The sequence below is a fragment of the Diplotaxodon limnothrissa genome, linkage group LG7, assembly GCF_057381915.1.
Source record: "Diplotaxodon limnothrissa isolate DT_005_m linkage group LG7, D_limnothrissa_male_GT1.1, whole genome shotgun sequence".
In the NCBI taxonomy this organism is placed as follows: Eukaryota; Metazoa; Chordata; class Actinopteri; order Cichliformes; family Cichlidae; genus Diplotaxodon; species Diplotaxodon limnothrissa.
In genome coordinates, this window is record NC_140602.1 from 61012399 (window position 1) to 61035007 (window position 22609).

Consider the following 22609-nt stretch of genomic DNA (forward strand, 5'->3'; position numbering starts at 1 on the left):
TAATTCCCTACTGTTTTGGTTTTGGTTACATTTGGGAATATGTATGCTTGTTTTTCAGAGCTATGGAGGATGCAAGTCAGAGTCCTAACAGGGCTGACAACAGCAGTACTGGGCTGCCACTCTCTGCCTCCACCAGCAGCCCAAGAGCTGCTTCCACTGTGCTACTTCCCGGACTCGAGAGCCTGCAGGTATGATCTAAACCACTCTCCTACTTCAACTAACCTTGCCCTTTTCTTCATGACATGACTTATTTTAATAAACTCTTATTCTCCATATCCAGGCTTTGGCAACCCCTAGTGGTCCTCTGGTACTCGACAGCTCTCAGGTTCTAGATCCTCCACTCCTGCCACCTTTGGCATCTCCAACTAGAGCCCGCTCCCCTGACGTCATCTCCTCAGCATCCACAGCCATGTCCCAGGACATGCCAGAGATCGCCTCTCAGTCCCTGCAGCTTCAGCGTGGACTAGTGTCCAGCTTGGATCCCTTGCCTCTTTCTGCCCTCCAGACAGACAGCATGGCCTCTGCCGCCTCTGCACTGCACTTGTTAACCTCACCACGCTCAGCCAGCAACAGCGGGTATGTAAATTAAAAAGCGATTAGGAGTATTAAAAAGCATGCAGAAATAATAGTGTTGAGATTTTATGATCCACTTAAACTAAAGTTTGACACTTTTTATGTTTACTACTCCATTTGATTAGGGTAGTAGCACATTATGTAAAACCATCTTCCTCACTGTTTTAGAGCACAGGGTGTGAGAAAAGACAATCTCCTTGTATATTTTCTTTTCCACATGAATCCTACAATTTCTCTCAATGAGCCACTCATGTTTGCAGCCATTTGTGACATCAAATTCAGATATAAGCAGCCCCTGACCAGTTCTATTTCCTCACTAGGGCTGCTCTTGATAACTCCCTGCAGCAGATGCTAACTGTTCTGTCGTTGGCTGCAGGGGGATGTTTCTGCACTGCCTGCATCTGTGCAACCCTGCTTTTATTTTTTGATGGCATTTATTATACTATAAGAAATGTTTTAGTTAGGACATTGATTGGCTAATGTGCGTAATGTTAGATTAGCTTTGGTTATATGTCAGTGGAGTCAGAGCTGTGTGGATGTTGTAATGATACAGAGACAACAAAAAGTTGTGGAAACATTTAAAACTATTTTGAATCCACTTAAGTGTTATCATTTGTGCAACGCAACCTCAGCTCTTTCTTTTTGTTTCAATGGTAATAATGTCAAAGTTAAGATCACTGTGCAAGCGATATGGTAAATGGTAATGTGTTTGTAATGGGAAAACATTGTACATGTCACCAGTTTGACAGCTTGCTTATTCCATAACCTTACATAACCATAATTACTGTTGATTCTGATTCTGCAGTTTCATTTCACTTTCTTGTTTTAATGTATGTACATTTGTGTTGGCTTTATATTTTATTTTCCCAGTCCAGAAATGCTCTCTAAATTACATAAGCCAATATATATTGTGTTGCAGCTTGTTGGCCCTTGAACTTGGAGGTGCAGAAGGGCCTGTGGGTGGGGCAGCAGAGTCTGAGTCCAGACTGAGTCACACACCATCTCTGCTTGAGAATGCGCTATCACAGGAAAATCCTGTGATAGGAGGAGGGTCCTCAGATGGCAACGTTAGCCACACACCATGGCCAGCTGCTCCAGATATCACCAGAGAAACCAGGAACAGTCTCAGGGACAACGGACTTGTTGACTGGTGTGTAATCTAACATATAAATACTTGAACCCCCATCCTGTGTGAAACATTTCACAAGCCTGTTTTGATTTCTCTGTGTATAAAACATTCAGAACCCCTGGTTTTTGTTCAGGTAGTTTCACGTACACATCAGGTTGTCATGCTATGTTGCAATGAAAATGGCATTGTGAAGATTTTTATTTATTTTTTTATTAATTTAAGTATTGGTGTGTTTGTCTCATATGCCTGCTGCAGTTCAAGAGAGGAGTCACAGGACAGACACTTGAGCTCACCTTACCATCGACGCTCATATCACCTGCCACAGAATGACAGTCAGGACGCTGGAGCCGAGCAGAGGTAACATACATTAACCCACCATCTATTTGTTTATGCAAATGAAACAGGCAATAGAATGGACTTTATCATGAGCAACAAACTCATGATAAAGCGCTGCACATTCAAGGCGCAGCAATGGTTTGATTTTATTGACTTTTTTTTCAGCTGATTCCACAACAAGTGGTCTAAACCAGGGGTGGGCAATCTCAGTCCACGAGGGCCGGTGTCCCTGTAGGTTTTAGATCTCACCTTGGGTCAACACACCTGAATCACATGATTAGTTCGTTACCAGGACTCTGGAGAACTTCAGGACATGTTGAGGAGCTAATTTAGCCATTTAAATCAGCTGTGTTGGTTCGAGGACACATCTAAAACCTGCAGGGACACCGGCCCTCGTGGACTGAGATTGCCCACCCCTGGTCTAAACTCTGCTTTAGAGGCTACAGCAGCTGACTTACTGTCTACATTTCTGTGTTGTGTATGACTCAGTGACCCTGATGATGAGGTGGCCAGTCTGGCGTCATCCTCTGGAAACTGTGGTTCTCGATCTTCACATAGACTACCGGTGAATGATTGGAAAACCTCACCACGAGGATCGCCAAAGCCAAAGAGAAAGATCAAGAAAGACGACAGGTTTGTTTATACTTTGAGCATCAAGATGTTGCTGTTTTCAGAAACTAATAAAAAGGAAAACAACGAAGAGAACCCTTAGATTAGTAAGTAATTAGATGGCGCCGCTGCAAACTATCTTGCTTTTTGATCATAGTTTGGTGAAATTAAAACACTTTGTTCGACCTTCATGAGGTATATATGGAAATAGGAAATGGCTCAATCATCCCAGCATCAAATCAGAGGACTAATGGGTTTAGTCTCACTATGAACACCTTTCACACATCTGTAGTCAGCTAATGGCTTTAACAGAATCATCAGTTTGGAAGCATTAATCTAAAAATAATCTCCATATATCTTAAAAACCGTACAGATTCAGAGCACAGATCAACAGGGTTTAAAGCTAAATTTCACACGCACACATATTTACATCTGCGTCACATATGTCACAAGAGAGCCAGAAAATTTTTGAATACAGTTTATCTAACTCCCGCACTTAAGTAAACATAGTAAAATTCAGTGGACTACTAAAATTTGTAGACATGATCTTGTAGTCTGTGTATTCCCTTTTTTATCCCAGAAACTATTAAAGCTGTTGCTGTTAATTGAGTTATGACTTACATTCATTTTGGGGTTTTGGTAAGGATGTTTTCATAGATCAGCACATTTCTTTAGGCCACACTTTTTAGTGAGGGACTCAAATGTTGAATTAGTAAACCAGAGCCAGTCAAAATGTGGTATGGGGGACAACAGATCAAACTTTTGGCAGCTACACGTCATGCCCGATCGTGTAGCTGCAAAGTGTACCCTTTTTTTTTCCTGCATGTCTTGCGTCTACATTGGTCTAGACTTGACCAGTGTATGAGCATTTTATAGGGTGTTGACTAGCAAAAGAAAGTGATTACTCACACTGAATTACAGGTAGACTGATGCTTTTTTTCATGTCTACATCAAGTAGCAGGATTGAGTTATTTGTCTTCTTTAGCATTATTGCATTTAATTTAAGCCAAATATTATTTTATAATAAAGTTCTTAAAACTAATAAACGTCAGAAAATAAGGAGTTTAGGTAAATGAAACAAATTGATTTTTATGCATTAATGTAGTATTAAGTGTGCTATAAGTAGTATTGAGTACTTAGTTAAACATTGTTTCTCATGTTTACAGTGAGTCATCACAGTCCAGGCAAATGGATTCTGGTCAGGTAAATTCCTAAAAGAAAAATTTCCTTTTTTATGTTGGTTAGATGTGTCATGCCTTTATGTGCAGTAAGTGCATTATTTTATTTTATTTTTAATTTTAGAAAGTTGATTGTTACTGATAATGTCTTGTAAATTATTACTATTTGATAACATGTTGTTTGTTTCAGCAGCTCTTTGGTTTCTCATTCTTGGATTCTTTTAATTCAGCTTTTCTCCTCATCTTTAAAAGTTTAATGCAGAAGTACAGGACGAGTTGATGATGCTGTTGCGTAGCCAGCAGAGGGAGTTAACTGAACTGCGGGGACAGATTGAAACCATGCAGAGCTCCATTATGGCTCAGGTGGAACATGTCCTGACAAATCACCAGGAGCAAGAACGTATCCTTCAGTAATCTCTCACTCACTCATGATTGGGTTTTTTTGGGGTTTTTTTAAAATTATGTTTCCAAAATAAATGTTTTGAGAAAAAATGTATACCAAAGGCTCAGTGAACAGCTGTGACTGTGCAAAGATTTAAATGTCTTTTAGCCACATCTTTGAAATCGTTATCATTACAGGATGCTTGCATTTTTAGCAATGAGCCGGTTACAATCATATTCTTGTGAGCCTTGACCTGTCTTCACCTCAGACCGCAGACTTGAGCGAGTTCTGGCAGAGAGTCAGAATCATCAGCAGCAGCTTCAGGAACAACTCAGCCAGCATCTCAGCCATGCCCTCAGCTCAGCTCTGACCAACAGAATGGACAAAGTGCTTCGGGACGAAATGAAGAAAACAGTCCCACAAAGTAAGAAAACACCAAACACACTCCCAGAGCATGATGGGTGCTATTCACTGCTAAGCATCACTGAGATTCATACATTTAAAAAGGTCACATAAAGGAAATGAATTGTATTGATAACACATTTTTAAGGTGTTTCTCATGATTTTTTTTTTCATGTTTTTCATTTCTTTTGAATTGTACAGATGTTTACTTTTAAGTGTCAGATGTCTGTTCAAATGGGATGTTAATTATTGTTGTATACCAATTATGTCTGTGAAGGGTCTTAGACATCCAGGTCATTGTAGTCTAAGGAGCTTGGAAGGAAAATCATCTGGATTTTCTGAAGATGTTTAACTTCGCATCTGAGAAGCTTGTTCAGTTGCAAGAGCAATTGGTCCATGTGGGACTCTCCACCAATTGCTCTTAGAACTAAGGAAGCTTCTCGGGTGAGAAGGGAAGCGTCTTCAAGAAATTAAAGAAGTCCAGACCCTTTTCCCCCTCAACCTCCTTAGACCTACAATTGTCTCTAACAGCAACATTGAAAACCGATAATACAGTCTGAGTCAGACTAAATAGATTCACCAGGCAATCGTTAGATCAGTCACTTCTCTTTCCAGATGATGGTGGTATTGAGCCATTTTAATGTTTGTAAGTTGAGGAGCAGGAAGATCTTTATGTACTAAAACATGTCCAGTCTGCAAATGCTGCAAACTTAGTTAAACCCCTGTCCCACCCTCTGGGGTCTCTTATCAAGTCTTTCTGTTATTGATATACAAATGTTTATTGTAGGTATATTTAATAATATTTAAGGTGTTTTTTCCGCAGTGTGTATAATCTAAGTTGCACAAATGTTGTGGTTCAGCTTAGTTGTCTTGTAAGCTTAAAGTTTTAAGAACTTAAAATTTATTTACTTTCACCTTTTTTGATCTATTGGCATTTTGATCAAAGAAGAGCAAATGGTTTATGAACAGAATAGCTCGTATTTTTCCTTGCTAATAACCAAATATCATGAGGTTAACACTACAAATCACTGATGAATATAAATATGGATATAGCAGTTATTAACAAAGGCTACAATTTCTGTGAAGCTGCATTTTGTTTGTTTTTTTTCCAGCTCTGACAAAAAAGCCAAGCTCTAAGTGCACACCAGGTTGTACATCAATAAATTACTGTGTTATTTAATGCTTGAGATCATCTTGAGGCATAAGTAATGTTAAATATAGCAAAGGCAGCTGAGGTGTGTTGGACTGAGACACTAAAATTAAGCAGTCTCTTGAGAGATGTGTTCCTGCCTCGCCTCTCCTGCCCTCGTATTCGAGGATGAGATGTTCCTGTCTTTCTTTGCCTCCAGCCTCGATCACATGCCTAATTATAGAGGGGTTCCTGCTAATCTGTCTTTTCCCCTCTCTAGCAATCTCTAAGACTTTGGAGCCAGTGACAGGCCAGCTGAACAACACAATTGCTGCTAAACTGACTGCTGTGGAGGTCACCCTGAAGGACAATGTTGGCAAAGTGGTGAAATCGAAGGTAGGTGACTGCCTTACTTTACCACTTGTCTGTATTTTTTTCCTCACTGCTATGCAGGATGGGCCTTTTAGGATTATTTACTGTGTATTTTCTACATCAACCTATTCTCCCTGCCTCTTGTTCACCAGAACACAACGGATGCGATTGGTCGAGCAGCAGCAGAGGCGATGCAGGGCCCCATCCAGGCAGCATATAAAGATGCCTTCCAGAGCATTGTGCTTCCTGTTTTTGAAAGAGGCTGCCAGTCCATGTTTCAGCAAATCAATGACAGCTTCAAACAAGGCACACAAGAATGTAAGGAAATGAAGGACGATGATAAACTTGTACAAAACACCATACAAATATCAAGCTATGTAATGATCCACTGCAGGACATGTTGTCTAGGTGCACTAAAACATTAGATGTACAGTTGCTTTAAAAGTTTCTGGACGCTCTCTTAAAGGCATCCCGATGGCTTACAATGGCTGATGACCTTATTTGGATACTTAGCATTATTGCTTTCTTCATATTGAATGTTCTCAGTGTCTAGCTCTGAAATAAGGAGCTGTATGTGGAACTCTAATTAAGTAAGTGTCTCACTGAAAGATCTCAGGGACAACTTTTGTACTGATGCCTTTACAGACCTAGCCAGTCCGCTGATGTGCTGAAAAGCAGTCTGCTTATTCTGAGATTGTGCTCACGCCCACTCTTGGAAGCCGCAACCTGATCTTTTTTAAATTTATAATGTGCACAGAGAGGCCACAGTTCCGCTCCTCTAATTTAAAATTAATCCAAGGTTTGCTTTGTAAATATTACCTGCTTTGGTGGCAAGCAGTTCTGGGGACTACCTGTTAAGTAACTGCTGTAAGGTCCCCAGGTAACTACATAACCTTCCAGCCTCCCCCCCACCACCACCACCACCACCACCACCACCAATTCATACTGCTAATAGAAACTCTTAAGTGATTTCATAGCTCACCAGTGGCTAGTTAACTCAGTAAGAAAAGAAAATTCTGTACTTCACTGTTCACTTGAATTTGCACATGGTTTTCCTCCATTTAAAGCTAATATTAATAAACATGTTTCCCAAATGTTAACATCTCTACCTATCCTGAGAAAGTATACCTACTCCATGCCAGAAAGAGACTTCTGAGAACTACAAGTGGGGGGAAAAAGTGGGTCTGCCTCAAATAGTTACCAGGCTGTCGTAACTGTGAAAGTGGCAATTGATGCGCTTTTTGTGATTGCTGTACTAACATCTGCACTGCTGTGTTATCTGCCTTCAGCAGTGTTTTAATGCCCAAATGTTACTCGCTTAAAATGGTGCAATAACATCAAATGTATAATAATTATTGATACATAATGCTGTAATCCTCCTGCACTAGTCATTCTAGCAGTCACATGTAGGGTCACATCTGCACACAACACTTGCATCTCGGCAAACTAGCTCCAAATAAAATGAGCCAGTGGAAGCAAGTAAGAGAGCCTTTTCATGTTGCACTGACTCATTTCATATCATTATGAAAAATGTTGCTCACTAGAGTTGTGACAGTATTTAAGATGTGTTTGCTTGCGTGATGAGAGATTTTGTTCTTGACTTTCATCTTTGTAGACATCCAGCAGCTTGAGACTCATATGAAGAACAGAAAGCAGAGAGACCAGGATACACGAGACCCCATGATTGGCCAGCTCCAGCAGATGATCGACAACTTCCAGAGCTCCACTGATCAGCTGGGCAACAACATCACAGCTAACGTCCGGGCTGAAGTCCAGCATCAGATCCAGATGATGGTGGGAAAGTATGTAACTGAGCTGTTCCTTGTTTATCACTGTGTGAGCCGTGTGTTACTAGAAAAGTGAAACTTTTTTCCCACATAAAAAAAGTAAATGAATCTTCCCAAAACTGTTTACTTTACCTTTTACTTTTCTAGTTTGTCACTTAACACTTGATTATTCTTTTACTTCCGTTACAGCATTAAAAAAAATATGGTCTTGCAAATCAGTATTTAAAACAGTCCTGTTGTTGAGTGATGTTGTTCACATTTATTGATCTTGCAGCGTTGACTTACATACCAAGTGGACATTTTGAACTTCAGCTACGCATACCAGCAAATACCTATGTACCACTATGGCTTTACTTACTGCATATTGAGCAAGTGTGTAATAGATTGGAGAGTAAAAACAAGCAAAGCTTAATCCTGGGGCTAATGTAAGAACATCAATTCGATCAGGTCTCTTGTTCCCCCTGCAATTAATTTCAAGGCCTCTAGAGTTTATAGATTGTCAGGAGCAGAGCAGAGAGAAAATAGCTGGCCCACTAAAACTCTTGAAAAGGAAATGACAACGCCAAACTGTGCAGAGTCAGTTTTTAAGCCAATATCTTGTAGGTTAAGGGCAAGGATTTTCCCCAAAGCGCAAAAATAGACTGCAGCGTATTTGTTTAAGATTCATGCAACTTGGAGGATAACTGTCCTTCTTTTCCCTGCTCAGCTTGCAGGAGTCTATTCTTAGCCATGTGCAGCGGATTGTCAAAGGTGAGGTGAGCCTAGCGATGAAGGAGCAGCAGGCAGTGGTCACCTCCAGCATCATGCAGGCAATGAGGTCGGCGGCCGGCACACCAGTTCCCACAGCACATTTAGACTACCAGACACAGCAGACGAACATCCTGCAGCTCCTCCAGCAGGGCCAACTCAATCAGGCTTTCCAGCAGGTAACACGCACACACTGATGTAACCAGGCTTAAAGGTTGCACTGCAGCTTCCTCTGCAGCTGAGCTGTGTTTTCCAACTACTAATTAATGCAGGCAACAACTCACTATAACTCTCATATGCATGTATGTCCACCAGGGCCGAGAAAGCCATTATCCTGCAACTACTCCACAGTCCCACTTGCAAACCCCACCAGTGCATTAGTTGTGCTGCAGGCATTCATTATGCTTGTATTTACTCCTAAGTGACTTTGTATGTGAAAATGCTTTGAATTGTGGTAAAACACGTTTCCCCTCTACTTTTAAGCTGAAAAACTACCCCGTCTAAGCTTACATGCTAGTTAAAATTACTAATTTTCTGCAATGTTTAAAAGATTTTGTGTTATAAACACATCTAGTAGTTTTGTGGTTGGAATTAATATTAAATTTTAGCATGGAAAGCTTTGTCTGAGCTTGGTCATGCCATCTCATTTGGTGTAGCTGATGCAAAGTACCTCCAAACTGCTCAGCCTTGATTGTTGGCTTCCTTCATATTATGTTAGATCTCTTGCTCACAACTTTTGAGGATCTCATGTTTTGGAAACGGAAAATGACGTAGAATTGAAACTTAAAGAAGTCCAGGCGCAGACGACGATGACCTGGATGATTGAGAACCTTCACAGACGACATAGAATTGAATTGATCGGCCCATTGTTACCTATTCTCAATCCAGCTTTCAAAGTCAGGATGGGACTGACACTGAAATGCTGCATTAATAACTTGCTTGTTGATGGAGTGCACCTTTCCTTAAGAGGCTTATTGTATGGAAAGAGATACTTAAACTTAAATTCAGGTGCAAATATTTATATAAGTGGTTAAATTGGTAACCCCCCATCTTGGTTTACTCTACAGGCTCTGTCAGCGACTGATCTGAATTTGGTCTTGTATGTGTGTGAGACCATCGACTCTCAGCAGGTGTTCGGACAACACCCCTGCCCTCTAAGCCAGCCCGTGCTGCTTTCTCTCATCCAGCAGCTTTCTTCCAACCTCACAACTCGCTCTGAGCTCAAAATCAGGTGAGTAAACAAAGGTTGTCATTTTTGGCAGCTAGGTACAGATTTACAGTAGGCTTTTCTTTCTTTCTTTTTTTTTCTGGAGTCAAAGAGAACACATCCTTTTTCATTAATTTGCATGTAATATGTAAACAGACACAGAAAGCCAGAAGACGGTAGACACAGTTGGGCTTACACTGTAGTTGTTCAGTGAGATATGACCGTTCACAGATTTTAGTGGATGTGAGTCTTCTCTGTGTTTGGGTTTGGGATTAGACTAATGTCATAATGACTGAACAAAGGCTGAACCATTAAACAAAAAATTGGAAGTGAATAAAACTACACTGAAAAAAATGATTTGCTTTCATGCTTGCTCAGAACAGACCTTAACATTTCAGTTTCAGGTGTAACACAAAGGTCTCTGGGTAGATGTTGTGGCATCCCCATTGGCCTGTTGTTTCTGGGCAGACAGGTTGGTGGATCATATAAAGTACAGCAGGTGGTATTATACCAAACTTTTTTCCACTAGTTGCTCTTGTTTTTCTGAACTGGCAATCACAATACATGTTAAGAGTCTTTATTTATTCTGGGTTATTAGGAATATCAGGGTAATCACTTTCAGCCTAAGAATAGGTAAACTCAGCAGTGCTCAGGGCTGCATGCTACAGTACACAGGACCAGGCTCAGCATGACTACAGTATCTCTGAAGGAGGCAGATGCTTCAGTAGCAGAGAGATTTGTGTATTGTCAGTCAGAAAATTTAGCTTTATGTAACTGGCAACTGATCAAGGCTGTATTTTTTCCAGATTCATAAATGTTTATTTGTAATTAACAGTAACATAAGATGAATAAGGAAGCACTTTGTCTCCGGTTATGAAAAGCAGAAGTAAAAATGGGACAAATGTAAGTTTCAACCAGTTGTTGAACTTCTGGACTAATGATCTCTCCATCAAAAAGAATCGGTGCAGCATCTAGCCCAGGGGTGGGCAACTCCAGGCCTCGTGGGCCGGTGTCACTGCAGGTTTTAGATGTGTCCTTGAACCAACACAGCTGATTTAAATGGCTAAATTAGCTCCTCAACATGTCCTGAAGTTCTCCAGAGTCCTGGTAATGAACTAATCATGTGATTCAGGTGTGTTGACCCAAGGTGAGATCTAAAACCCTGCAGGACACCGGCCCTCGAGGCCTGGAATTGCCCACCCCTGACCTAGCCACATGAATTCTCTTTGACATCACTGAAACTTAAAAGAAAAGGGGAAAAAAAGAAGACCTCAGGCCAGATCAGCAAGGTAAAATGTCAAATCTAGCATCTTATATAACTTTAAGGTGTGCCTTCCGGTTTATTTTTATTAGATTTAGGCGTCTAATGTGAAGCTACCCTCCAGTAATTGAAAAATGATGACGAAGGAAACTCAAGCTGAAGGTTAACCTTGGGTTTGCTACCTCTATCAGAAGCACTGAGCCTTGTTCTCAAGTCCACTCGTTCCTAAACATAAAGACGACTAAATATGATTCATAAATTCTCAGGAATGTTGTGCTATTATTTGCACTTTAAATATACCGTATTTTCACGACCATAAGGCGCACTTAAAAGTCTTAGATTTTCTTCAAAAAGTACGGCGCGCCCTATAGCGCAGTGCGCCCTGTGTGTTGTAAGGAGGACGTAGTAGAGAACACCATGAGAACGCTAAAGGGTGAAGTGTGGGCGCAACCCTGAAAATGGCAAAGAGACACGCTTATGAAGCACAGTTTAAACTGAAGGCCATCAGCTACGCGGAGGAACATGGAAATCGAGCAGCGGCGAGAGAATTTAAGATTAACGAATCGATGGTTCGCAAATGGAGGAAGCTAGAAAACAAGCTCCGGCAGGTCAAGAAAACGCAGCTGAGTTTCCGCGGACATAAGGCGAGGTGGCCCGAGTTGGAGGAAAGACTCGAGTGGTGGATCATCGAGCAAAGAACGAGCGGGAGAAGCGTTTCGACGGTCACCATTCGGCTAAAAGCAGTTTCACTTTCACTTTTTATGAAACGGTGCCATTTTTCCATCCGGACCAGGACTACGGTAGCGCAGCAACTTCCAGCGGATTATAAGGAAAAGCTGGCCATCTTCCGCTCCTACTGCAGCAAACACATCGGCGACAAAAACATCCAGCCCAGCCACATCACAAACATGGACGAGGTCCCACTCACTTTTGACATCCCGGTGAGTCACACTGTGGAGGAGAAGGGGACCAGCACGCTAGCGATACGCACAACGGGGCACGAAAAGTCTTCTTTTACTGTTGTGCTTGGCTGCCATGCTAATGGACAGAAACTGTGGTGATTTTTAAGAGAAAGACTTTGCCTAAAGAGAAGTTTCCAGCAGGAATCATCATTAAGGCAAATGAAAAGGGCTGGATGGATGAGGAAATGATGAAAGACTGGCTGAGGGAGGTGTATGTAAGGAGACCAGGTGGTTTTTTTCCACGCATCACCATCGCTCTTAATCTCAAATTCAAATTCAAATTTTATTTGTCACGTACACAGTCATACACAGTACGATATGTAGTGAAATGCTTGGACAACTGCTCGTGACCTAAAGAGAACAAAAAAGGAAAAGGCTATGAATAAGATAGGAAATAAATATGAAAAATTAAAAAGGGTAAATTTAACTAGGAAGGAATAAAATATAAATTAAGGTTAATTAATTAAGGTAATCTGTGACTCTATGCGTGCCCATCTCACAGCCGATGTGAAAAAACTAGTGAAACAAAGGAACTGTGACCTTGCTGTCATTCCGGGAGGCCTGACAAAGGAATTCCAACCGCTGGACATCGGTGTGAACCGCCCGTTCAAAGTAAGGCTGCGAGCGGCCTGGGAGCGATGGATGACCGATGGAGACCACAGTTTCACCAAGAGTGGAAGGCAGCGCCGGGCGAGTTACGCCACAATTTGCGAATGGATTGTAGATGCTTGGGCTAACATGTCTGCTGGCACTGTTGTTCGAGCTTTCGCAAAAGCCGGCATCGTTTCCGAGGAGCCGCACAGCACGGAAAGTGACTCTGACGGTGAAGACAGTGAACCTGGCATGTTTGATGGAGATTTAGCGCAGCTGTTCAATTCAGACACAGAGGATGAGGACTTCCATGGGTTTGATGATAAAAATGTGAGTACCAAACTTCGTTTTGCTCCTGCTTTATTTTTAAATACGCACACTTGTATGCTTGTGTGTTGTTGATGATGACGATTACTGGTAATAAAAATGTGAGTAAGGTACCGAACTCAGGTTTGCTCCCGCTTTATTTTTAAATACGCATACGGTACTTGTATGCGCCCTATGATCCAGTGCGCCTTATGTGTGTGTTAAATACAGTAATGGCACACATAACTGAGACTGCGCCTTTTAGTACAGTGCGTCTTATGGTCGTGAAAATACGGTATGTCTGTGAAGGTTCTCAGTCATCCAGGTCATCGTAGTCAAAGGAGCTTGCAAAGAAAGGCGTCTGGACTTCTTTAAATTACTTGAAGACGTTTCGCCTCTCATCCGAGAAGCTTCTTCAGTTCTAAGGTCAAATGGTGGAGAGTCCCAGATATAAACCTAGTGGGAGTAACCCCCCACAGAGGGACAAAAGGACCCCCTGATGATCCTCTAATCGCCTGAGCCAAGGTGTGAAACTGGGTGTGGGTCCCAATCAGCCAGAGTTTCGGGTGAGTTCATTGTGAAACCTGGCCCCACCTTATCATGCGAATTCCTGAGATCAGATGGCCCAGGATGTGAGTGGGCGTTAAGGCGTCTGGGGAGGCATCTCAAAACTGGATTATAGATGGCAGAGAGTTGGTGTCGTAAACCACCGCCTCTGTTCAAAGATGGTCGCTCACAGTGGACATAGATGGCTTCTTTCACTCCTCTTTCAAACCATCGGTCCTCTCTGTCCAAAATGTGAACATTGGCATCCTCGAAAGAGTGTCCTTTATCCTTAAGATGCAGATGGACTGCTGTGTTGTGCCATGCGCTTGTGAAGTGGCTGTTTGGTCTCTCCAATGTAGAGGTCTGGGCATTCCTTGCTGCACTGTACCGCATACACCACATTGTTAAGTCTGTGTTTTGGCGTTTTGTCTTTCGGGTGAACCAGTTTTTGTCTGAGCGTGTTGCTTGGTCTGAAATGCACCGGGATGTCATGCTTGGAGAAAACTCTCCTGAGTTTTTCTGATACACCGGCTACATAGGGGATGACAATGTTGTTGCGTCTGTCCTTCTTATCCTCCCTCGCTGGTGTCTGGTCTTCTTTTCTGTGCCTCTTTGCTGACTTTAAGAACGCCCATTTAGGATAGCCGCACGTTTTAAGTGCTTCCTTTACAATGTGTGTGTTCCTTCTTTTTTCCTTCAGGCTTAGAGGGAACAAGCTCTGCCCGGTGGTGTAGGGTCCTAATTACTCCAAGTTTGTGTTCCAGAGGGTGGTGGGAGTCAAAGAGGAGGTACTGGGCCGTGTGTGTGAGCTTCCGGTAAACTTCGATGTTGAGGTTGCCATTCTCTTCAATGTGCATGGCGCAGTCCAGGAAAGGCAAACAGTTGTCCTTTGTGTCTTCCCTGGTGAACTTGATGTTTTTATCCACAGCGTTAATGTGCGCAGTGAAGGATTCCACTTCTTGTGTCTTGATTTTGACCCAGGTGTCGTCTACATATCTGTACCAGTGGCTGGGTACTCTTCCTTTGAAAAAGCCAAGAGCCTTTCTTTCCACTTCCTCCATGTAAAGGTTGGCTACAATAGGTGACACGGGGGAGCCCATGGCACAGCCATGTTTTTGTCTGTAGAAACCCTCGTTGTATTTGAAATATGTAGTGGTGAGGCAGAGGTCTAACAGTGTGCAAATCTGATTGGGTGTGAAGTTGGTCCTGTCCTCCAAGGAGCTGTCTTCTTGTAGTCGATCAACATTGAAGTTTACCGGAAGCTCACACACACGGACCAGTACCTCCTCTTTGACTCCCATCACCCTCTGGAACACAAACTTGGGGTAATCAGGACCCTACACCACCGGGCAGAACATGTTCCCTCTAAGCCTGAAGGAAAAAAGAAGGAACATACACATGTAAAGGAAGCACTCAAAACGTGCGGCTATCCTAAATGGGCGTTCTTAAAGTCAGCAAAGAGGCACAGAAAAGAAGACCAGACACCAGCGAGGGAGGATAAGAAGGACAGACGCAACAACATTGTCATCCCCTATGTAGCCGGTGTATCAGAAAAACTCAGGAGAGTTTTCTCCAAGCATGACATCCCGGTGCATTTCAGACCAAGCAACACGCTCAGACAAAAACTGGTTCACCCGAAAGACAAAACGCCAAAACACAGACTTAACAATGTGGTGTATGCGGTACAGTGCAGCAAGGAATGCCCAGACCTCTACATTGGAGAGACCAAACAGCCACTTCACAAGCGCATGGCACAACACAGCAGTCCATCTGCATCTTAAGGATAAAGGACACTCTTTCAAGGATGCCAATGTTCACATTTTGGACAGAGAGGGACAGATGGTTTGAAAGAGGAGTGAAAGAAGCCATCTATGTCCACTGTGAGCGACCATCTTTGAACAGAGGCGGTGGTTTACGACACCACCTCTCTGCCATCTATAATCCAGTTTTGAGATGCCTCCCCAGACGCCTTAACGCCCACTCACATCCTGGGCCATCTGATCTCAGGAATTCGCATGTTAATGTGGGGCCAGGTTTCACAATGAACTCACCCGAAACTCTGGCTGATTGGGACCCACACCCAGTTTCACACCTTGGCTCAGGCGATTAGAGGGTCCTTTTGTCCCTCTGTGGGGGGTTACTCCCACTAGGTTTATATCTGGGACTCTCCACCATTTGACCTTAGAACTGAAGAAGCTTCTCGGATGAGAGGTGAAACGTCTTCAAGTAATTTAAAGAAGTCCAGACGCTTTTCTTTGCAAGCTCCTTTGACCACTTTAAATATAGCTTTATTATTCTTGCATTTTTCCAACATCTGTAGTGCTGAAAAACTTTAAAAAATCTTTGTTTTTCCTATTTATTTTGATCAAGTACATAATATACATAGTCATTTAGGAAAAAATAGTAAAGCATATAAAAATAAAGCAAAATACACTACAGTGCTCCACTGAATCTGATTTAGTTTACGTATCCAAAAGGAGTGAGAACAAGGAAACACTTATTTAATCCTACCCCTTCTTTTTAAGTTATCAGTTATAAAATTTATCCAGCTTACTTATTGATATAAACCTCAATAACAACAGACACATTTTTAATAGCATGGGATATACACACTACATTAAATGCACATTTTTATCATAACTCCCAAACATTACTTGGCCTTGCTGTGTGGAGGTAGCTCCAGTTTTGGAATGCTAAGTCTAAATTCTGAATAACCATTAAGTAGCATGAAGTTTAACTAAAAGGAGACATTCACTAAATAAAAGTGAATAAAAAATCCTGTGATGTTTGAATACTAAAAATCCATGCACTGTCTCCACTTTAAAGACAATGCACAGTTTGAGCACTCTTACTCTTCATTGCAGGATATCATAATTTCATTATTGTCTCACACCATTGTAGTTTGATGTAAGACCTGTCCTGTGATACAGCAGGCATAACTTGTAATTTTGGAAAACGTCATAGATTTTAATCAAAAACCCGTGAACTGTGCAGGTTTATGTCATCACATAACGTCTTAATTATAACTTTTGAATTGCATGCGATGTCTTCTCTCCCACACACGCCGGCTCTTATGCTCCCCTCAGTCAGTAATAAAGCTTGTCTTTGTCTAAACTTTTGCTGCCCATCTAATCTGTTTTGTATGTTCATTACTCCCCATCTCCCACGTGCTAAACGGTGCTAAAGTGCTGACCCCATCACCCGGCTCCGTCTGTAGCCCTGCTGCATGGCTATCCTGGGAACGCCGATGATCCCATGAATAGCATCGCAGTTTTTGGATGCACTCTATTGTTCTGTTCTTGCTGCGTCCTTGTATCTTCCCCCCCCCCCCCATGTAGTTCAGTTTTGTACTTTTTTTTTTTTTTTTGGTCCTCTTTTTGATTTTTCTTGTTTCAGTTTGTCATATAAGAAGATGAAAGGCAGATATGACCAAAAAGCTCATTCTGCAACTGCTTCTATAGGCAAAGGTTTGGATACTTGCACATCACAAAGTTAGTGAATCAATTAGGTTAAGAATAGAATATATATTATATTCTATTATATTCTATTAAGACTTAACAGACTTTACTTGCACTTTTTCACCTGATATCTGTATATTCTGCAAATTTAGTAGGATAAATCCTTCAGCTCTCTCCCTGTACACGTGGTATTGTATCTTGTCTGAAGCAGTGAGAGAGACGCAGCTTTCCCCACTGTGCCACACAGCATAAAGTATCAGAGGTGGATTATCCTCTTTCAATGCCCCTGGCAACTTTTTTTTTTTTTTGGTAGAAACTCAGCTTTTGGTGCAGCTCAGAGCAAGACAGGACCCAGTAGTGCTGCTTTTTTCCCCTCCTCGCAACTGAATTATAGTTTTTACAGTCAAATAGCTGATTTTTTGTTCCCTTTGTGATTTTTATCATTTAGAATATTCATGGATAGCCCGACATCAGAAAGCACTCTCACTGTGCCCCTCTCTTCTGAGAAGAGCTTGTCCTCTCATACCCATTTCTCCCTGAAAACCTCTTTGTCTCTGAGTCCCTTTACAGCATCGTGCTGTGTCCACATCATCTGTTTGTTTCTCAGTTTACACTACAGCTGCTAATGTGGACCTTTGTGTGCCATCAGCAGAGAAGAGTGCACTATAGAAACCTTATTAAGACTGAGAAAATCATAGCTCTGAGTTTTATTTTAAATTTAAAAAAAAAAAAAAAGATTATAAGCAGTTAACACCATTGTTTCTGGTGTTAACTGCTGGCTAACTTTAATTATGAAGGAAAGCTTTCACTCATGAGCAAAAATAAATCAGACTGTTAAGTACACAGTATATGTGGAGTAAATTGTAGTTCACATCCGGGTAAAGATACCACAGAGCTGTCTTCAGGCTTCGTTTTCAGGACTTGTGATTAGAAGTATTTCAGAAGAAGCTCATAAAAGATTCCCAAAGCACAGCTAGGATTGTTGGGACTACAGAGGGTGTCATTATGCACAAAATCTGTGCTCTTAGCTGCATCATTAGCTAGCTGTGAAGTACACACTGTTGCACAAATGAATACGAGAACAATTGAGGCAGCGTGGAAAAACAATTAAATATGTGGTTTTGAGGTGTTTGACAAAATGCAGTTACAGCCAAATTAACTTCGGCAAGACATTAACTTTCAGAGAGACATACGGTATCTGTGCTGATATGTGCAGTGACATTAAAAGCCCCTTTAAACAGTGTGCTGGCAGTGCTGAGGGGGATTTGATAGACCTGCAGTGTGTGTTGTGGGGCTCTGGCAGGAGACCAACTGGCGACATGGGAACAGCTCTAATGTTAGACTGGGATCAGGTAGCACTCCGGACACTGTGATGAATGGTCATTTCCACTGTACAGCTGGACACTCTCACCACCAGATGTCTGACTCTTACAATTAATTCAGGAGTTAAGTGTAGTGCATCCCGAGCGAGAGGACAGGAGGCAGGTGATGCTGATTTCTGCTGGGCAGTTTGATGAAAGCACAATGTTCACAGGCTTGACATTCAAACTTTGAAAGCAAAATGAGAACTCGGCTTGCTCTCCTTCTGAAGCAGGGGTGTCAGACATAAGGCCCGGGGGCCAGAATTGGCCCATTAAAGACTCCAATCTGGCCCACTGGACAGCTTTACAAAATGTGGAAGAGGGCATACATTTGTTTTTACTTTTAATAGTATTTTTTTTGTTTTTACACGTTTTGTAGCTTTTCGTGCTACTAAAGACCTCTCTCACGGCCATGCATACTACACCAAAATAAATAAGTAATAGATGACAATTAAATGACAGAAAAGTTTTACTGTCATTACTTTAGTGTCTACTATAGAAATTTCAGTTTTAAAAACAACAATAATCAACAAAAACTGTTTTATAAATATGGGACAATCTGGGTTGTGAGCTACCAGAACCCTCTGTAATTTTACACATTAATCATGTAGAAAAATACTCAGATGTGCCATTTAAATTGTACTACTTTGTCTTATATTAAGCTATCTCAGGGATTAAATGTGCAGTTAAACATGTTTTACATTGTCAGAAAATGCATTTTCACTTGTCTGGCCCACTTAACATCAAGGTTGGCTGTATGTGGCCCTCAATGTTAAATGATTTTGGCATCCCTACTCAAAAGCCCCAAAATTGTCATTTGTGCAAATTGTCCTTCTGGTGCTTTTATATGTTAATAACTTACTGCTGATGGAATGAAGTTTCAGGTTGTATATGCAAACCTTTAAATTTTCCAATTTTTTTTCCACCAAATGACCACAAACGCTTTCTTTTCCTTGAGCCTGCCATTGCCTCTGTAGGTGTTCATTGTTATCTGACCTCTTTCTCTTTCCCTCCTTTTTAGCTACCTGGAGGATGCGGTAATGAATCTGGACCACAGCGACCCCCTGACCAGAGACCACATGTCGTCCGTGCTGGCCCAGGTCAGACCAAAGCTCTTTGCCTTCCTGCAGCAGGACCCCCACAGCCCGCTCAGCAAGAGGGCGCGGCGCCTGATGATGATGCTACAGGGACTCGTCAACCACTAGTTGTCGGTTTAAAGGCTGCTGCCAAAGAGTGGTTTTCCTCTTGATACCGATCATATGTCCACCGTTTTTTTGTTGTTGTTTCCCCCCCCTGGTAGTGTTTCAGAGGAGAAAGCACCAAGGACAGCTTCTCCAGTTTCTTGGATCCTGATCAGGATGCGTCTCTCCTTGTTTCATTTCTCCTCCTTCCCCCTTTTCTGCACCAGTGAAGTGTCAAGTCAAGAAATGGACAGTTTTTAGTTTCTCAGTTTTTTGGTTCTTTTTTCTTTTTGTTGTTTTCTTCAAGACAATAATGGTCTGGGGTGAAAGCTTACTGTTGATTTATGTTCAGAGACTCTTAAGTTCACTGTAGCTACATCCAGACCTTTGTTACAGCTGCTTTATTGACCCAAGAGACCTGGTGGTCGTCTCTTCCATCAAGACTGTCTCAGCCATGACAGCAAGAGAGCGCTGAGATTCTTTCATCCCCCTTAACAACAACAACTGAAAAAACAAGAATGAGAAAAAAACATACAAACAACCTGACACAGTTTGATTTTACATCATCCAGACGTGCATAAGACTTGAAGAATGTCCAGCCGAGTGGTCCATGTGAGGCCAGACGGGGCTGTTCCTTTTGTTGTGCTGTTTCCTCTAAGCTACCTGCCAGGCATGTTTTGGGATGCTGAACAAGTTTTGATGCAGGGGGCTACTTCTGAGCAACAGAAAGAAAACATGCTTTGCCTCAAAATGTCGCCTTCTATTTTGGCCTTAAGAGCAAACAGCAGGCTTGTACACATTGTTACTTTCTTCCACACAGACCAGCATCCTTCTGCTAAAGCCTGGAATTTGGTAGTCGTAGGATTATCCTCCCTTAGTTCAGTTTTTCTTTGCTTTTTCTTTCTTTTCTTTTTTTCTTTTTGAAGCTAATCCTGGCAACCAAAAGAATATGTACCACCCAAAGCCAATTTTCTTTTTCTTCGTTGGTGGCATATTTCCTATGAGCTGTTTCTTAATAGGTCTCCAACCTATTAAGAAATAGGTCTCCTATTTGTTTGGCCCTTGCCAGACTAGATCTTTGAAGAGAATCAACACTATAAACCTTTTTGATAGACAATAATGCAATTTGCTCATGACTTTTTCATCTGCTTTGGTTTTAGAAATCACTCTAAAGAGGATTTTCTGAAGGATACATTGAGTGTAAGAAATGTTTGCAGAGGTCTTCCAGGCTGTAAAGAATTCCCCTTCAAAACCTGAAATGTTTGGAGCTCAATATTGAAGCCGGCAGCCGTCCACATGTACAGCTCTGTCCACAGACTTCTCCCCATGTTTTTTTCTTCCCTTTTTTATATAAACATTTAGTATTTGTAAGCCATGTACCGGTATACTTGCGTTAAAACTTGTCAAAGTAGCTTAATAATTGGAAAAAAAAGGAACCTTGGTAAACATTAAATGTTACAGATCCTGTTGTTTTACCTGGCAATTGCAAATATTGCTTGTAAACTCAATGTGCAGTGACTTCTCTTAGGCTCTAGGAGGCAGCACTTGGACATCCATCCTGCTTGAAATTTAGGCTTTGAATCCAGAAGTCATTCCTGCTCTTTCAGTATCAATGAAAAGCCCGCCTTTAGATTGTAAGCGCACCATTTGTTCACATTTACACTGAGTTCAAAGTGTATAATATTTTGTGTAGATCCCATTCACACACCTCATTGTTTCATGACTGGGTGGCTGCACTGAATTGCTGATTGTAAAATAAAAGTTCAGTTCATTTCAAGTGTTTGTTCAGAATCTGTTGGGTTTGACTAGCAAAGTGCCTTACTGTAATTTACCTGTTTTGGATGATAACTTGCGCGCGCGCGCGCGCGCGCACACACACACACACACACACACACACACACACACACACACACACACACACACACACACACACACACACACACCCCTGATCCATCTAAGTTTTACAATCATTTATGTCACTGAAATATGTGGGAAGGCTCAGGCACCACAGCGGAGGAGAAGCTGTATGTTTTCTTTGCAAACATTTGTCCGGAGGCAGGTGATCAGTACGGACATTTGAACTCTCATTTCAGTGTTTGAAGAAGAAAGAATTTTGACTACTTAGCAGTTCACTGGGAGCTCTGCATGAGAAACAGAACAGAAGTTCATGTGGATTTTTTTTTTTTCTCTTTCCATTGTGTTCATTTCCCTCTGCTTGGTTAATTATGTTGTATCTTTTACGGTTTGTTTTACCCCAAACATTTTGGAATAAAAAAAACAAAACGTGTTCAAATTCAGGTGTCTTGGTGTGTCTGTGGGAAGGTCAGGCTACTTCCTATAGCAGATATATACCGTAGTGATGGACCTCCAACAAAAGTTAGCAGCAACCATTAAATTACTGTTGGGGGATTTTAAATGAGAATGTTTCAGATTTTTGTCACTTTAATGTGAAAGTTTAGTAGGAAAAAAAAAAAAAACCTGGGATAAAAGACTTCATGGGTTTTGGCTCATAAACCTGTACAAAAACATGTGACCGTTTTCCATGAGTTTTTGCTGTACCGCTAGAACAGGGGTGGGCAACTCCAGGCCTCGAGGGACGGTGTCCTGCAGGTTTTAGATGTGTCCTTGATCCAACACAGCTGATTCAGTAGTTCTCCAGAGGCCTGGCAATGAACTAATCATTTGATTCAGGTGTGTTGACCCAGGGTGAGATCTAAAACCTGCAGGACACCGGCCCTCGAGGCCTGGAGTTGCCCACCTCTGCACTAGAACAAACATCCTTCCCTTACTAGATTGTTCTGTTAAATCACGAGCCTCATGAAGACAAAATTGTGCATTACTTTACAAAGTAAAGAGTTGGAAATCATTAATCATCTCACAGTTCCTCAGCTTCTGAGGATACAACCCCCCTTTGGCTGGGAACCAACCTACAGCTGTCTAATAATAATAATATATCACATCGATTGCTGGGACGTTTTTCAGATTACTGATCACTGGCTTTAATATTGCAGTGACACTTCTTTTTTCTTTCAATTTAAAGAACTTTTAAGCAGATAATCTGTCTAAAGAAACACACCAAACCAGGAATTTAA

At 41.7% G+C, this 22609-nt stretch overlaps 1 protein-coding gene across 1 annotated transcript in view; it reads left to right on the top strand.

The window, feature by feature from the left end:
* The window catches only part of edc4 (enhancer of mRNA decapping 4), a 31362-nt gene extending 9918 nt beyond the window's left edge, over positions 1 to 21444 (top strand). The window contains exons 17-30 of the mRNA XM_085360106.1: positions 59 to 188; positions 281 to 576; positions 1493 to 1723; positions 1958 to 2059; positions 2528 to 2671; positions 3814 to 3850; positions 4078 to 4225; positions 4476 to 4631; positions 6019 to 6134; positions 6263 to 6428; positions 7726 to 7912; positions 8604 to 8823; positions 9712 to 9875; positions 19358 to 21444. Of these exons, the coding sequence (XP_085216232.1) occupies positions 59 to 188; positions 281 to 576; positions 1493 to 1723; positions 1958 to 2059; positions 2528 to 2671; positions 3814 to 3850; positions 4078 to 4225; positions 4476 to 4631; positions 6019 to 6134; positions 6263 to 6428; positions 7726 to 7912; positions 8604 to 8823; positions 9712 to 9875; positions 19358 to 19541 (2281 nt within the window). The 3' untranslated portion in view covers positions 19542 to 21444. The remainder of the gene's footprint in view (positions 1 to 58; positions 189 to 280; positions 577 to 1492; positions 1724 to 1957; positions 2060 to 2527; positions 2672 to 3813; positions 3851 to 4077; positions 4226 to 4475; positions 4632 to 6018; positions 6135 to 6262; positions 6429 to 7725; positions 7913 to 8603; positions 8824 to 9711; positions 9876 to 19357) is intronic.
* Positions 21445 to 22609: the final 1165 nt, after the last annotated feature.